General features: G+C 39.8%; 1 protein-coding gene across 2 annotated transcripts in view; it reads right to left on the bottom strand.

The window, feature by feature from the left end:
- The window catches only part of NELL1 (neural EGFL like 1), a 903,683-nt gene that overhangs the window by 458,318 nt on the left and 426,617 nt on the right, over positions 1-18,748 (bottom strand). For both annotated transcript variants that reach the window (XM_003830453.5, XM_003830454.6), the window contains exon 13: positions 3,148-3,273. In XM_003830453.5, the coding sequence (XP_003830501.3) occupies positions 3,148-3,273 (126 nt within the window). The remainder of the gene's footprint in view (positions 1-3,147; positions 3,274-18,748) is intronic.

Below are 18,748 nucleotides of genomic sequence, written 5' to 3'. Positions count from 1 at the left end.
AATGGGTTATGATGGAACAAGACTGGAACAGAAAGTCCAATGTGATGGTCATGGCTGAAGTCCACTAAGATGGTAATAGGTGATATAGACAGAAGTGGACAGACTTAGGACAAGACGTAAAGGGTAGCATCAACAAGACAGATGCATGGATTGAAATTGGAGGGGTGATCAAGTGTAACCCCTGGGGAGAGGAAGGAGTTATCTCTAAATTTTTGGCTAGAAAAATTGGGTAAATGGTGCTTTTGCTGGAATGGGAGAAGTTGGGAGAGAAGGAGGTTTGTAGAAGTGGAAAGAAATCAAGTTCTGTCTTATCCATGTTAAGCATGAAATTCCTACTAAGCATCTATGTGTACATGTCAAGTTGAATATATAATTCAGAAGTTCCGAAAAAAGATTGGAATGGGAGAGATACATTTAGGAGTTGTTGACATAAAGATACTATTAAAGCTCTAAGATTGATGAAGGCATCTAAAAAGAACCTATAGGTAAACAGGGGAAGGGGACCAGGATAGAACCGGAGGGTACTCTAACCTTTCAGAAGTCAGCAGCACAAGAATAGCTGGGGACATTGGGCAAGAGTGACAAGTGACAAAGAAAGAAAACCAGGAAATAGGATGGCACAAAAGCCAAGAAAACATGTGCTTTAAAGAGCAAGGTGTGGTCAGCCCTACTAAATGCTGCTGAGATAAGAACACTGGCTTTAGCAAAACAGAGTTCATAAATGGCCTTGATAAATGTATCCTCTGCAGAATGGTGAGTATGGAAGTCTGACTGGAGAGAGGTGAGGAGCATATGTGAGCTGAATAAATGTAAGGTGAGGACAATAACCACAGGCAAATTAAGAAGTTTTGTTGTGAGGAAAAGCAGAAAAAATAGGGAAGCAGGTTGAAAGAAATCTGGGATCAAAGGAAGGCTTTTTAAAGAAAAAAAAACCTCACCTATTTTGTGACCTATGAAAATCCACAGTCCTCATCAAGATTTCTGAAATTCCTGAGAGGAGGCAGTGATGATAATGATGTGTGTGTATATTAGTAAGTGTATGTTGGTGGGGGCAGCAGAAAGAACTGTAACAATGGTTACTTGACAATGGTTACCTCTGTGGTCCCCACATCCTAAATGCACTGGTATCCTTTCTGTTGTCCACCATGTTAACTTACATTCTAATAGGGGAGGGAGGGCGGTTCTCATGAGGCATTCAGGGTGGGAAGACTTTATTGAAGATTTGAGGGTAATAAGGAAAACTCACATAGCATACTGTATGGCAAAACAATAAAAAAACTCACATAAAATATTTCTTCTCTTAAAAACCCTTTCAGCTATCCTACTATTGGGTGGTTTTCACCAGCCCTCTGTCCTCCACAGCACCCAGCCTTCTGTTCTCTGACTGGTTCCTCTCCCCTCCTTTCTTTCTCTCTTTTGTTCTGTCTTTTGTGTTCCCTCTTAGGCACACACACAACAAAACAAAAAAGTGTGTGTGTGTGTGTGTGTGTGTGTGTGTGTGTGTGTGTGTGTGTGTGTGTGTGTGTTTGATGTAGACTTTTCCTGCAGAGCTATTTACTCTTTTCTGTGTAGGGGGGAGAAGGGTACTTGGGTGCCCACTGATACCCACACTGTTACCTTTTATTCCAAACAACATAGTTCCCTTTCTAAAAGTAGCTGTGGAGCCAGTTCTTAAGATAACACATTTTCCATCTTGTTCCATATATAAACCACCAGACAGAGCGCCTATCCTATTAAGGCATTCGACAAACGCCAGCTCTTGCCTTCCTTTCTCAGTGAGGAAATCCGAGCAAAGTCAAGCGTTCTGATAGAATTTCAACAAGGTCTTCCACACAGCAGGGCCTTAATTAATGTTTATTAAGTTGCATAATATGGTGCTCTTGGGCTAGGAGGATATTCACTGGCTTCTTCTAATCTTAGGGTTAAAAGACGTTAAGAGCCACATTTACTATTAAGAACAGAGTGATAGGCCCTGTAACTTTACAGCTTTTTAGAAAGTGTTTGTTTATTGGTCCGAAAAAGTTTTGATCCTTTAAAACACTGAAATCCTAGCACACTATGTTTATGCAGTCTCTCTCTTCTTTTCCTAAGAGTATTAATTATAATATGTAAAAGACAGATAAGTGAGATGTGACTTTATGTGGTCCTCAGAAACCTGCGTCAATCTGAACTCTCCAGCCCTTCACCCAAAGAATGGTAACTTATAAATAGACATCACTGGCAAAGAAATTTGGACATACTAACATGTGCCCTTAACTTTTGCAACTTTTTGCACTTCTGAAAAGGTCATTCAGAAAAAAAAAGTACATTAAAAAACAGCAGTATTATATTCTGAGTAAAGAATCCACTTTTTATATACCAACGTGATTGGAACAAAGAGAAAGATGCAGACATCAGGAAAAGTTACAACATGATTGAAATCTTGGGTTCAAGGGACCCTTTTCTTATAACTTACAGATTTAGTATTTAAACACATTTGGTCCAAGAGAAGAAAAACTTGGAATCTTCTACCACCCTTATCCAATTTACTGTTCATGTCTGTATGTACATGATTGAAAATATATTGGAAAGCCAAACCAAATGCCCCATAAAACCAGCGCTACTCCAACAGAGTCAGTGACCACTTTAGTGCTAAGGGATATAGAAAGAGGTGGGACACAGACAACAAGCATATATTAATTAAATACAGTTTTGACTGGCTCCCATATACCTAAACTTTGACCACCAAGTACTCCCTGTCACCTCTTTAAATTTAATCCTTGTCTTTCCCAGTGGGAACAAAGTACATTTTCTTATCTACAAAAACATCTCATCATGATGAAATGAAAATAATTGATACTTTCTATTTTTAGAACTAGTATATCTAACTCCCTCAGTGTTACTATAGGCAACTGGGACTTCAGTTTCAAATCACACACCCATGTATGCAAGCACACACACAGAGGCAGAAAAATTGGGAGTGGAAATCAATTATGCAGATAATTTTTTTATTATTGCTTTTTTCTCAAAAGGTGGGGGTGAAGTAATAAAGAGAAGAACTATTTAGATAAAAATAGTACTTTGTGCACTAGGAATTAAACGTAACAACACAGACATGGTGCAGAGAATGGATGAATTAAAAAAACAACACTGCTTCTTAAAGCTCACCTGTACAAGAGAAGTCATCCACACGAATGTATCCTGGGACACAGTCACAGCGATATAACCCAGGAAGGTTGACACACACAGTATTGGCATGACAGTAATGCATCTTAGCTGCACACTCATCAATATCTGAAGGAAAAAAATAAGTAAGATCATGGTTAGCAAAATAATGGAACAACAGTGTAATCATTTTGCAGATAAATTAAAAAAGATAAATGTCCATAGAAGCCAAGAGAAAAAGTAACATGCATTAAACACAAAAGCTTAGGTGAAAATTCAGCTTGGTACGTTAGATCCCATCCTGAGCTGAAAGTGTTTCCAGAACGATGCATGGTGAGACAAAACAGGTAAGAGCCCAAGAAGTATGAAGAATGAATTTACAACTATTAGTTTCTTATCAAGGAGAATACTCTTTTTAAATGTCCAAATTCAAGGAGTTCTGTGTCCACTAAGTCGATATCAATGAATATTTATTAGGTGTCCACAGTACATGGTATAGCTTTTATCAGAGGGATCAAGGGAATCCATACCCTCTCTGCTTGTATGTCTTACTAAGACATGCTTCAATCCATACGCTACAAAATGATGGTGTAGCTAGTTTCTCCCATGTTATACTATGAATATAGTTGTCTATGAATATAGACAACTGCTGTTTCCCGATGCAAATTAATGTCTCTCATCCTTTGACCTGGAGCTCCTCCCCATGTGATAGAATAATGGGCTGATTCAACAAAAAGTCTTGTTCTTTTGGGGATGGAGTTCAGAGCATCACCTGCTTTCTCATAAAAGTTCGTGATAGGGATTAAAATAACCTACAACCTTAAGCACAGAGTTTAGCCTTTTCTGGAGATTGTTTTCAAAAACAGATTTATGTTCCTTTTACTTAGACTGCTTGTGTGTGATGGTTAGAGAAAGAAGGACATGAGTACATCATGGGAACCCAAAATAGAAAATGTGAGCTCTAGTTCTGGCTCTGCTGATTAATAGTCTATGACTTGCATTCAACTACTCTGGGTCCAAGAATCCTCATCATTTTGTCCCAATGGTCAATTCTGAACCCAATGTTTTATATCTGTAAAGATATTATCTGATTCAATCCATATGCAATCCCATGAGCAAAATACAAACACTACTCCCGTTTTATAGTCTAGAAAACTGGGGCTTAGAGAAGTTAAATATCTGGCACAAAGTCATCCTGTTAGAACATGCTAGACCTGGGATTTGAATTCACAAGTTATTTACTATTATTTACTTCATGAAAGCTTCTTGAAAATGGTGATTAGTCAAATACAGTATTTCTATTACAATAATCATTAGAGCTTTAATATTATTAATGTACAGAAACCGAGGATAAAAATGGCTACATTGAGTCACTAGGAAACTCATTAATCTATTTATCTTAAAAGAAAAGTAAGTTGATTTATTTCCTAATAAAATATATTGAAATAACATCAGATTCTTTACAGAGCTAAAGATCTGACAGCCTATAAATAAAAGTTATTGCGAGGTCATTGAGATCTAAGAAGGAGACCCACAGTTAGCAAGACTTTCATAACCATGAAATAAGAACAAAACACCAGAAATCAGTGAAATAACTCAGGCAATCAACTTCCTGCAGGCCAACCACAGAGGTTGCTTCCTGGGGAACTCAACTTCCACCAAGAATCCTGATGAAGGCAAGGAATTATTACAGTCAGACCACTGGAATCCAAGAGATGGAAAACTAAAAAAGAAGGAGTCATAGAGTAGTATGGTGACATTAAGATTTTGGAAGTGATTTAGTTATTGTTGCTTATAAGGTCTTTGGTAGGACGATGAAAGGTTGGGTGAAAATAGGCATAACAAGTGAGAGGCTGGAAACAAGAAGAGAAGCCAGGTATTACAGAGGGCTGCTTGACATTAGTGTGTTGTTCATAAAATATTACCAGTTTTCCACTCTCTGGGCACATAGCACAATTGTATTTCCCCATCCTTTTCAAATTTAAGCATGGTTTAAATTAATCTCATGATTGATCATGAAATCTGAGTGGAAGAATATCACTTCTAAGTGGAAAGATTAAGAGCCAGCATCCAGCTTACCACATTTTCTTGTTTCTGCCTTGTAACCCATGGAAGCAAAGACATGGAGACTCTTTCAACCTGGGCCCCCAAGTAAGGAGCAAGCCACCATACACCTGTTGCATAAGCAAGCACCATATACCTGTTGCATGAGCTAGAAATATGCCTTTTTTGACTTAAGCCACCATGCCTTCCCTGATTGGTGCAGAGAATGACTATAAAAGTTATCTCAAGAAAGGATATCATTACGCTTCATCTTGAAAGATGAGCAAGAATTCATCAGGTAGAGAATGAAGGTAGGGAAACTATAGAGGCTAAAGTTTTTGTCTGTCAAGTTAGAAATGGAAAGCATCATTTAGTCATGTACATTCAAAGAACATTAATTAGGCTTCTACTAAGCTGAGAGGCGGACTGTTGAACAAAATGCCACATAGACCTCACAGACAGGCAAGGCATTGAGCGAAACGTGTAATAAATTCTACCAAGGATGTGAGATCTTTCAACAAGAGGAATTTGACCTACTCTGAGAGAGTCAGAGAAGGATTCTCTATGGTAGTGATGGTTCATCTGAGACATGAAACAGAAGTGAAACAGGCCAAGGGAAGAGCAATAACCTACCAGACAGAAAAGAATGTTTGAGAAGACTTAGTTACAAAAAGGAGCTTTGCGTATTTGAAATGAAACTGGAAAAATAAGCTTGGGCCAGATTCTTTGTGGACATTAGTGTGCTGTTCATAAAATATTACCAGTTTTAGATTCCGGCAGGCCTTGCAGGCCATGTGAAGGAGCTCAGACTTTCATCAGGGTAGTAACACAATTCAATTTCTCTGTTTTAAAAATATCACTCTGGCTGTAGTGAAGAGAATTGATTGGAGCAGAGTACGCTGAAGGCTAAATCACGTTGGTATTTTACTCACAGAGATACAGCCACACTGAACTCCATCTCACTCTGCTGGGATGCCCAGCCATCCTTTAAGATGAGAAACTAGTCAGGACTTGCCTTAGAGGCAATTCAATCTTCAGCCCATGGGCCACAGCTGCCAACCAGCCTGCTGACTGCAATGAATGTTTCCCTGTCATGGACCCTTGTCAACACCTTCCAGAGAAACCTCCTGGCTCATTTCCCTTAGGCCATCACCAAGCTGCTGAGAGGCCTCCGCCTCATCTAGATTTGAAGGAGTTACTTGGCTATAACAAGCTTATTTTGAATCAAGCCAGCCAAGCTATTTCTTTGTTTCATAAGATTCCAAGGCCCTGAATAAAAATATTTTCAAAAATCAAAGAAGGGATGGTTAGAAAACCCCAGTGAGAATTTTTTACATGGATTTAATCCAACCCTTGCTCTCTACATGTCATTGAGACTCCGTGCCCACACGTCCCTGCTGCTCTGCTGATGTGTTTTTGAGTAGGTTTTCAGTTTATACCATTATTAATTTCAGCTCTTGCATATCTAATAATTTCCTGGTACTAGTCCAGAGAAAGCACTGAAATAAAGATGAAAAGTTGATGAACGTACCAGAAAATTAAAATGTCACAATCTTGCCTTCGTTGCTTATTCTTCGTCATGAACCACCAGATATAAAAGCTATCTTGCGGTAAAAAATGGTGGGGAGAAGAGAGAGAAAGTGAAGTGGAGTAATCCAGCTGATTCTCTTGAAACAAGAAGATAAAAGAAAGAAAGAAATTGGCAACTCTCACGGTTTTGGGATGGGAACAGAGGATGGAATGGCAACACGTTTGCCAAAGGATTGCCTCTCCATCCTCAGGGAAACACACAACCCAGAAGACAGTTTCAATAGGATTTAAGGGTGTATCAAAAGCAAATCTGATTATAAACAGAGTAAAAAAGGAATTAACATCTTTAGAGAGCTGGGCTATCCTGAGAAAACAATCTTCTGAAATAGCGAACGATTGAGATTTTATAAATTTTATAGATGAGTCTAGGACAAAGGCTGCTTTTTGTTCACAGAAAAAAAGGCTCTGAAGGGTATTGAATAATTACAAAACAAAAATCATGACTCCCTAATGAAAGAACAAACTGACATTTAAAGAGAGAAATTGAGTTGGACCAAAGCAATTAGTATGCTAACCACAGACTTGAAATGCAGTCTGACCTTTGCCCAGGTGGTGACAGTACTCTGCCTGAAGCAGATATCTTGAGCAATGGTCATATTCATCCAGAAGCCAGGAGACAAGAAGAGGCTAAGCCTGAGGCTGAATCTCAGAGTGGAAGTTGAACATACACAAATCCAGGTTCACGCTAAAAATCTGAATCAGTCCAGAAAGCTTTACTAGGAAGAACCACAGTTAACCTGACATGTACTGGATGGACGAACTATTTTAAAAGCACATTGTTGGGCACAGGCTGATGCCCATATTCTAAGAGTCTAATAGTACGTACCTTATAAAGGAAAACTAGGAACAGCCCCCGGCAATTGGTAAATACCCAAAAAATAGATGCTGTTTTTTAGGTATCAGACACTATGCTAGATACTTTATATGGAGCATCTCACCCTTCCATTTATCTTGACTCCTCGTGGTAGGTATCTCCATGCCACGAAACTGAGGCTCGGAGATTATCAGGTGACTTCACTTGCCCAAGTACAAAATCAGTAAGCGTAGAAACCTGGGTCTGGATCCAAACAATATGACCACAAAGTTGTCATTGTTCTCACTGTGCCAGTTTTAGCACTCAATAACATTTTGATGCTATGATTATGTTCGCTGTAGCTGATGTTTATGATTGTGATTATGTTAGATGCATCATGATGTGTATGGAAACAAATAGATCTCCAAATTCTATATCCGTGTGCAAGGCCATTCATGAATTTGTTCTGGCATTACATTCTCTGTTAAAATGGCAATTCTGCTCCGTGCATCACTGCTTCCTTGGCTCTTTTAAATCAAATCCTTATACTTTCACACTTTAGGCTCCAGTGACCCAAGGCCCCAATACAGACAGAAGCATTTTGCTCCCAGCTGGAACTCACAGACTGACACAGCCTCTACTCATAACGCTTGAGACTATGGAATTAGAAAAGAGTAACACAGAGTCCTAAGGTTTTTATTATTAACTATTGTTAGAGAAACATCTATAAACCCCATTGCAGCATATATCATCTTGAGTATAATGGGGCTTAAATTGCAATTCATTCATATAAATTGCTTGTCGCTTTTGAAATATTAGAGCTCATTTTCTGGTGGTCTTTTGAGGTAATAAAAATACATGATTTACATCCCTCCCCAGGATGGTGAAATAGTTTGTTTTTGTTTTAAAAGGTGTACTTATGGACTGTAAAATGAAACTTGATGTGGCATAATGATTTTTCACGTATCACCAGGTTCCATCTGCATAAGAGTTCAGAACAAACACAGACTCAAATTTGGCATCATCATCATTAAATTAGAAGGCAGGGCCTGGGTAACTGATAGAAGCAGATGCAAAGAATTCTCTTAATAAAATGATATGATCTACTCAGACTTCTTCCATAAACATTTCCTAGAAAAAGAACCCAGGGAGGGATATACTCAGGAGAGGAAAAGGCATTCCCCACTCCCTGTGTACATTTAAAAAGGAAAGAAGATCAGCAGCTCTTGAGAACATGTTTTTGATCAAGCACTGTGTGCCTCTCATCTCATTGCTCCTAACCATCCCAGGGACTGACATCAGATACTACGTGTAGAGTGCCTAAAATTTCAACCAAGGTTCTTATGACTCCAAAGAGGATAACTGTTCCACACTAACTGTTGGACAAAGAACACTGGATTGACAGTTAAGAGTCAAGTTCTATTCTTGCTTTTTCATTTAGCTAACTGTGGCACTGGGCAAGTCACTTTTCTTCTCAAGACCTTGGTTTTTCCCACGTATACATTCAGGGAGTTGGACCAGAAACCCTTTAGCCAACCATCACTTCTAAAGTTCTTGACACATTCAGGTATTTTGTCCACATCATACAAGCCTGCTTCTGGAGCAGCTTCTCTTGGGCCACCCCCTCTTTTTGCAAGAGGAGCTTGCAGATGTTCCAGATGCCTTTCCCAAGATACAGGTCCGGGAAAATACTATCTAGATGACCCGAGCCGCCACACTATTTCTTGATAGCTGTGTCAACTGTGTTGACATCTCCCCTGAAAACTAAGAGCAACTAGGGTGAACAAGCAGATATCCACACAAAAGCATAGCTCTTGGCAAGTTCTTCATGGACTGGTAAGATAACTTGCAGAGCAATTTTATCAGACTTGAACCTACTGACTTTGCAGAGATCATGAGCTATAAAAACACAGTGGTGTTGGCTAACTGGTTGGTATATTAGAACAATCACTACTTTCCCTTTGTGTCATACTGATTTTTTTTTAATTGGGCCTATCATCTCTGATTTGAACTTATAAAAATCCAGTGAGGTTTTAGGGCAGTGAAAATACTCTTTATAATACTATAATGGTGGATTCAGGTTATTATATATTTGTCCAAACCCATAAAATATACAACACCAAGAGTGAACCCTAAATGTATATTATGGACTTTGTGTAATTATAACTTGTCAGTGAAGGTCCATCAATTGTAACAAATGTTCCACTCAGGTGAGGGATATTGATAACGGATAACAGCAGGAGGTATATGGGCAATCTCTGTGCTTTCAGTTTTGCTATGAGTGTAGAACTGCTCTAAAAATACTTTTAAAATTAAAAACAATAAAAACATTGAGGCACACAAGATGTAAATTATTCTTCCCTTTTTCAGATGAGAAAGTAAAGACCCAGAGAAAATTTCCAACTTGCCCAAAGGAACACAGATAATCATTGCACTGGGAATAGAATCAAAGTCTTCTAATTCTGAAATTAGTGCTTTACCCAATGTTCCATGTTTTTCTATAATTATAGCGTCCTCCCTAAAGCAAGGGGGGAAAAACAAATGCCTATAGAACCTAGGAATATAAATCAAATACCTACAGAAGTCAGGTAAAATAATATATATGCAAACCATGTCCTTTCCACAAAGAAATCAAGTCTTTCTTATTTTTCTTAACACATAAAAGCCAGCTATCTCTCTCTCTCTCTCTTTCTTTTCCTCTTTCTCATTTTCCTACTCCAAGAACAATGGAATGGATCTCTTTTATAAGAGAAAAAACACGATCCAAGGCCAATGGTAATAAAAAGTGACACTTAACCCCAGTGGCAGAAAAACAATAGGAAGAGTGTGGACTGTAGAAAACTGTAGCTCTAGTGAAATAGTACCAGGAAGGTGTGATAAGAAACAGTGCTTATATAGTACTTTCTATGTACCAGGCAGTTTTAAGTGCTTTACATGGATTAACTCATTTAATATGCACACTCTATGAGGTGCATATTAGAATCATCCTCATGTTACAGATGAGGAATTAGAGGCATAGAAACATGCAGTAAATTGTCTAAGGTCACATAGCTAGGAAGCAGACCTGGACTGCCAGGAGAGGAGTTCAGGCAGCACAACTCCACAGTCTGTATTGCCTCTCAGGAATTGTGGGCTAGGTCTCTGATCTTTTTAGAGAAGGTGAAAATCTTAGCATTATTTTTTAAATATTGGCTTCATATTTTTCTCCAAACATTTTGAACCAAGCAAAACATAGCTATCTATCAGATTTAATCCATGGAGGTCTGTGCCTTAAGGCATGTTATCACAAGGAGCATTAGTGAGCCAAGAGGAGAGAGAAACAGAGAGAAAGAAGAAAGATGAAAGGAAGAAAGAGAGGGAGGAAGGAAAGAAGGGAGGGAGGGAGGGAGGGAATGAGGGAGGGAGGGAAGGGAAAGAAAGGAGAGGAGAGAGGAGAGGAGAGGGGAGGGGAGGGGAGGAGAGGGGAAGGGAGGGGAGGAGAGGGGAGGGGAGGGGAGAGGAGGGGAGGGGAGGAGAGGGGAGGGGAGGAGAGGGGAAGGGAGGGGAAGGTTGGGGAGGGGAGGGGAAGGTTGGGGAGGGGAGGGGAAAGTTGGGGAGGGGAGGGGAAGGTTGGGGAGGGGAGGGGAGAGGTAATGATATAGGAGTTAGGAAGAAATTATTTAGGCAGATAATGAGGGTAAGGAAGTGCTTGGTAAGATTTTCCTTTTAATGAAAGGCAGCCCCAAAATCAATTTCTTTTCTAACAAAGAGCAACCCATAAAATCGAGCTGCAGACACAGATAAGCAAGCCGGAAGCTTGCACGGGCAAATTCTGGCAGCTGTGCCAATAGGAAAAGGCTACCCAGGCCCTAGGCATGTCCAACATGGTGGCTCCATCTTCTCCTTTCTTTGTCAACCACATTCACAGTAGGGAGCAGGCAACATGGCAATGGCCAGGTAGAGACCCTATTTGCATAATAAAAGATTAAGGTGGGGTGGCCAGCTTCCTTGAGCGTGATGTAAACACCACATCTGGTTCAACCAGTCTTTTGGCCCTATGTAAATCAGACACTGTCTCATCAAGCCTGTCTATAAAACACTGTGCACTTTGCCTCGGGCAGAAATTCCCACTTTTGTGCCCCTCTCTCTCTCTGCAGGAGAGAGAGCTATTTCTCTTTTCTCTTTCTTTTGCCTATTAAACCTCCACTCTTAACCCCACTCCATGTGTGTCTGTGTCCTTGATTTCCTTGGCATGAGGCAACAAACCTCGGGTATTTACCCCAGACAATGATGCTGCTTCAGTAAGACAATCTAGGGAATTGTGTCCTCCCCAAATTCATATGTGGAAGCCCTACCTCACAATATGTTGGTATTTAGAGATGGTGCCCTTACGAGATAATTAGGATCAGATGAGGTCATGAGGGTGAGGCCTTCACAATGGGATTAGTGCCCTTATAAGAACAGACATATAGTGCTCTCTTTCTGAAGACACAAGGAAAAGGCAAGTCAGAGAGAGCATTCACGAGACCCTGACCATGCTGGCGCCCAGACTATCAGCCTCCAGAGATGTGAGAAAATAATATTTGTTGTGCAAGCCATCTAGTCTATGGTATTTTGTTATGGCAGCTTGAGCTGACTAATAATGATAACATAACACTTTACATTTCTCAGGTGCCCAGTGAAATGAATTTTAACATCATCTTCTAACATATGCATCAAGCAGATGTGTTGATTACCAGATCAAACATTTTCAGATTAAAAATTCAAACGACCTTTTGGTCATCCCATGTACGGTAAAGAAGTCTTCTTCAACAAGGTTACATACACCACGAAATACAAATTAGATTGTTGGATTGCTGACATTTTTCAAGTATTTTCCACATGTAGCTATGTTAAATATTTGGGAATTCATGCTAAGTCATTTTTATTTCCCTTTGCTAGGCTCAATTTCAGAATCAAACACTGTCATAAAGTAACATATCTTTTTGTGCCCCTGGGAATCACAGCATACGAATTTCTAGCTGGCACTGGAAAGGCATCATAAGACAACACCCCATGACTTTCCTCCCAACCTGGTATTTCCGACTTTTGAGGGTGTCCATAAAACTGATGCTAAATGTCCACAAGGAAAGAAACACATTGAGTGAAGGGTGATCAATTCAGTCTTGGCCTTAGGATATGCCTCAGCCTACCTCAATCTGTCAGGGTGTGAACTCTGCTTCAACTGATGGTACCAACAAACCCAGTGAGTGCTTCCAAAAAGGTCCAATGGACTTATGACTTTTCAGTCCATTGGGCTTATCAAAGAACACCCTAGAAATGTAAAAGCTACTATGGTCTTTTGGATTCCCTGAAATCGGAAAAGGAAATTCAAAAGATATTGAGAAGCTACTAAATGCTATAGGCAGTAAAGGTTCCAAATGTCAGTGGGATGTGATCTCTGCCTTCACAGAAGCTGTACCAATCCAGCAGAGAGGCAGTCACAAGAACATGAACTTTGTAAATACAATAAAATTTCTACAGGAGAAAGAAGAGGCTAATTCCGTTGAAAGAGACTGGGGAAGGAATCCCCCAGAAAATAATAATTGTTTTGAATCTTGAAAATGCAAGAAAGACGCCTTCATAAAACATTGATGGTCTTTCCTATCTCTCTGATTCCATTAGCTAGCTACTCTTGTTTTGCAAAGATAAAGAAAATTCAGTCAAGAGTAAACAAGATGTAAGAGTGCAATACTACCAGCAAAGCTGTCTATATCCTCTTTATCTCTGATTGTACCTTTTTATATAATAATAGATACCATTTATTAACCACCACTTTATGCCAAGCATAGTTTTAAGCATTTTGCATGTATCAATTCATTTCACCTTTACAAGTACCACACAGGTAGGTATTATTAACATTTTTACCTTATGGAGGCTCAAGAGATTAACTAGCAGGAACGTGACCTCTGGGGAATTTTAGCCCCTGGCATCTACTCTGTTGTGCCTCTCTACAAGGCAAACTTAGCTTCCCCTTTAAAAGTATTCACATTTCTTGGTTAATTCGATAGCAATTTCCCACAGTTACTTGGTCAAATTATTCATTCACCCCTCCCCTCAAGCAGTCAAAATAGAGTGAACAGGCTTTAGGTCTTTAAAAATAAATGATTTGGTGCCAGAGGTTTAGAGCTGATTCACTACAGGATCAAATTAACCAATGATTAAACACCAGACTGAATTACACAAACAAACAAGGGCCTGTGGACCTATGAGCAGGTAGTTAATGAACACAACCTCGGTTCAATAAAAACATTTTGTCCTCTACCACCTGTATGATGAATGATGATCAGCTGAATGTGCTCAAGAAGACTAGTTACGTTACTTTTTCATGTATGTCACCATGTAGAAAGAGTCCTTAGATGAAATAAGCTTCTTTAACTGAAATCAACCTTATTCCCAATTCCAAATTCTTTTATATGTGACTATATCTATGACCTTATTATGAAAACCATAAACTACTCAAGCTGGTTCTTAAAAAATCACTAAGTCCAGACTCCTATGCAATGTGATTGTTGAGACAAAACAAAAATGAACGGATGGGGAAAGAAGAGAAAACAATTTTAAATGCATAATAATTATTCATATTATCACTGAAAACACAACCCAAAGGTGGAATGGAAAACACCATGCAAAAGGTGGGAAGTAGGAGAGAATCTGGTGCCCATAATGTCCAGTGGATTTTAAGTCATTTTTTAAGTGAAAGAACTCTGTTAAAAATAACAACAGGTAACATTTGTATAACATTTTGCAAGTGCCAGGTGCCGTCCTATATTATTAACTCATTTAATCCTCATAATAACCCTTTGAAGTAGGTATTGCTTTTTAGCATCCCAAGTCTACAGATAAAGAAATTGAGACATGGAGATTAAGCAACTAGTCTAAGGTCATACAGCAGGTAAGGGGCAGAGCCAACCAAAAATCCAGGCAGACCTGGCTCCTAATGTGGTGCTTCTAACCTCTACACCATGCACTCTCAACTAGAGTGACATTACCTCCAAAGGGGTGAAAAACTGGGTCTAGAGGTGGTGGTAATGGTGGTGATATTAGATATTATAAAGGTCTGTGGTTCCCCAAAGGGCCATGCTCATGAACAGATAGTGTATCTCTGGTAATAAAATTTCATGGGACAGGGATAAGGTAAAAATGTTTAAAAGACTCCTTAGGGAAGCAATAATTTTTTAACAAAAAGGTTAAGAAACACTGTACTTTGGCCGGGTGTGGTGGCTTATGCCAGTCATCCCAGCACTTTGGGAGGCTGAGGTGGATGGATCACCAGAGGTCAGGAGTTCGAGACTAGCCTGGACAACATGGTGAAACCCCGTTTCTACTAAAAACACAAAAATTAGCTGGTCACAGTGGCAAGCACCTGTAATCCCAGCTACTCAGGAGGCTGAGGCAGATGAATCGCTCAAACTCGGGAGGCCAAGATCACGCCACTGCTCTGCACTACAGCCTGGATGACAAGAGCAAAACTCCATCTCAAAAAGAAAGAACGAAAGAAACGTGGGATCTAATTAAACTAAAGAGCTTCTGCATAGCAAAAGAAACTACCATCAGAGTGAACAGGCAACCTACAGAATGGGAGAAAATTGTTGCAATCTACTCATCTGACACAGGGCTAATATCCAGAATCTACAATGAACTCAAACAAATTTACAAGAAAAAAACAAACAACCCCATCAAAAAGTGGGCGAAGGATATGAACAGACACTTCTCAAAAGAAGACATTTATGCAGCCAAAAGACACATGAAAAAATGCTCATCATCACTGGCCATCAGAGAAATGCAAATCAAAACCACAATGAGATACCATCTCACACCAGTTAGAATGGCAATCATTAAAAAGTCAGGAAACAACAGGTGCTGGAGAGGATGTGGAGAAATAGGATCACTTTTACACTGTTGGTGGGACAGTAAACTAGTTCAAACATTGTGGAAGTCACTGTGGCATTTCCTCAGGGATCTAGAATTAGAAATACCATTTGACCCAGCCATCCCATTACTGGGTATATACCCAAAGGATTATAAATCATGCTGCTATAAAGACACATGCACACGTATGTTTATTGCGGCACTATTCACAATAGCAAAGACTTGGAACCAACCCTAATGTCCAACAATGATAGATTGGATTAAGAAAATGTGGCACATATACACCATGGAATACTATGCAGCCATAAAAAATGACGAGTTCATGTCCTTTGTAGGGACATGGATGAAGCTGGAAACCATCATTCTCAGCAAACTATCGCAAGGACAAAATCCAAACACTGCATATTCTCACTCATAGGTGGGAATTGAACAATGAGAACACATGGACACAGGAAGGGGAACATCGCACACTGGGGCCTGCTGTGGGGTTGGGGGAGGGGGGAGGGATAGCATTTGGAGATATACCTAATGTTAAATGACAAGTTACTGGGTGCAGCACACCAACATGGCACATGTATACATATGTAACTAGCCTGCACGTTGTGCACATGTACCCTAAAACTTAAAGTATAATTAAAAAAAGAAAGAAAGAAAGAAAGAAAGAAAGAAAGAAAGAAAGAAAGAAAGAAAGAAAGAAATATTGTACTTTGCTATACTGTCTCTATCTGGAATAATACCTAACTTGGAAGAACGATATATAAAATAGAATTAAGCAAAGCTGCTATGGTATAGCAGAGTCTTGGGCCCTCTATATGTGGTTGGGATTAGAACAAGCCACCTTTTGGCTATTGTGAATCATGCTGCAACATTGGTGTACAAGTATCTGCTCAAGTGTCTGCTTTCAGTTCCTTGGAGTATATGTCTACAAATGGAACTGTTGGATCATATGGTCATTCCATGTTTAGGCTTTTGAGAAACCGCTAAGCTGTTTTCCGTATTGTGGTTCCACCATAAATTTGAGGTTTCCAGGGGCTGGGAGATTTCAAGAGCTGAAGGGAGAAAAGATTGGACAGTCGATGCTTAATGAGCACAGAGTTTCTGTATCCAGTGATTAAAAAGCTTTGAAAATAGCGATGATTGTTGCACAACATTGTGGATGTAATTAATGCCACTGAATTGTACACTTAAAATGGCTAAAATGGAGGCCGAGCACGGTGGATCATGCCTGTAATCCTAGCACTTTGGGAAGCCTAGGCGGGAGGATTGCCTGAGCTCAGGATTTAGACACCAGCCTGGGCAACGTGGCAAAACCCTGTCTCTACTAAAAATACAAAAAATTATCCAGGCGTGGTGCTGCATGTCTCTAATCCCAGCTACTCAGGAGGCTGAGGCATGAGAATCAATTGAACCCGGGAAGTGGAGGTTGCAGTGAGCCAAGATTGTGACATTGTACTCCAGCCTGGGCAATAAAGCAAGACTCTGCGTCTCAAAAAAAAAAAAAAAAAAAAAAAAAGGGTTAAAATGGCAAATTTTATGTTCTATACATTTTAGCACAATTTGTAAAATACTGTAATATACTGAAATCCCATTGATTTGTACCCTTTAAATGGGTAAATTGCCTAGTATGTGAGTTGTATCTCAGTAAAGCTGTTGAAAAACAAAAAGGGTACCAATCCCAGTCCTGTATTTCTTTTCACTAAGAGGACAAGATAACAGGCATGCCCCTGAGTAGCTGAATGTCACATAGCTGGAAAGAAAACAATGTGACAAATATTTCAAATGCCAGATTTTCTACCTATTAGTGTTACTGTGGGAAAGTTCCCTAAGATTTCTGAACTTGGGTTTCCACATCTGAGGAACACAGGGTTGTTGTGAAGATCCAGTGAGCTGGTGCACATAATATACCTTGCACCATGTCTTAGGCCTCAATATATGTCTCAAGCTGCTGCCTCTCATTTTTTTGGTTCAAAGGAAGCCATTCTTGACAGGTTGCTGGGCTTTGCTAGCCAGCCTTGGGGACCTAAGCGAAGGCCAGCGTCTCCTCAAGTTGGTGTTGCCACCCGTCAGTGATTACCCTGACTCATCCACCGAGCCAGCCAATGCCCCTTAACTGTCCCTTCACAAGATGAGATGAGAGAGGCATTTTCTTCCTCCATGGACTGCTGCTCCCTGCTGACAACCCCAGGGCTGCTGCCTCCTGCTCAGGCAAACTGACTGTTCCTTTTCCCTGCCTGAGCCCAGCTGCTATTCCTTGGACTATGCCATGGGATGACAGCTGATCCGTGTGTGCGTGTGTGTGTGTTTGTGTGTGTGTGTGTGTGTGTTGTTCAGTGTCTTTTTCCAATAAATTGTGAAAGAAATTAAAACTCCTAAGTTTTAAAAAACTCAGAATTTATGCCTTTTGAGTGGAAACCTTCTTTAGGAGTAGCAAAATAAAAGAGACTTGAATAAATAAAAGGCTGATAACAAAGATGAATTGGTCATCCTACATTAGGTAAAGGAAACGAGTTTTTGGAAAAATACAATTAAAATACACAAATATAATAATAATAATAATTTTCTGAAGGTTAAAAAAATGCTGAGATCACTCCTTTTAGATATATGTTGATGTCTAACTCAGAGACATGCCTGAGAGTTACAAACTAATTTTAGAATTTTAGGATACACAAACACACACATATACGAGAGGGAGAGAGAGAGAGAGAGAGAAGGGTAGAGGATAGCAAAGGAATTGGGGGATATTTATTATCAAATGCTGATCTAAAAAGTTTTACTGGGGGAAAAACCTGGAGTAAAAAAATGGGCCAGAGTTCAATCAATGACAGCTTCTTCTTCCCCACACACCTGTGACCCTGGAGCACCTGCTTCAACATAAAGACCTTCAACAAAGTGGTACCATCAGGGAAAAAGTCCCACTGGAAATTTCCATTGGTCTTTCCAAGTACTACTCTACTGTTTTGGGTGGGGTAGGACAGAGCCAGGTAGGTGTTTTCACTATGAGTTTCTGAGGGTGAGAGTGTTTACCTGAGTCCTACACAAGCCCTTAGATATCCACCTGCTCTTAGGAGCTCAGCTGCCCAGGAGCTATGCTGGGTGATGAGGTTACAGAGATTAGGCAGGCTTGGCCATGCCTTTCATCGTTAATAAGAAGAGACAGAAGTAAAAATAAAGGACACTGACATGTAGGAAATATGCATGGAACTGTCACAAGAAGGTGATAAGTAATCCTATCTAGAAAAGGTCGTGACGCAAGATGTCATAAAAGATGGATAAAGGAGAAGGTAAGAA

Source organism: Pan paniscus, chromosome 9 (genome assembly GCF_029289425.2).
Source record: "Pan paniscus chromosome 9, NHGRI_mPanPan1-v2.0_pri, whole genome shotgun sequence".
Lineage (NCBI taxonomy): Eukaryota > Metazoa > Chordata > Mammalia > Primates > Hominidae > Pan > Pan paniscus.
This window is presented reverse-complemented; position numbering and strand designations above follow the sequence as displayed.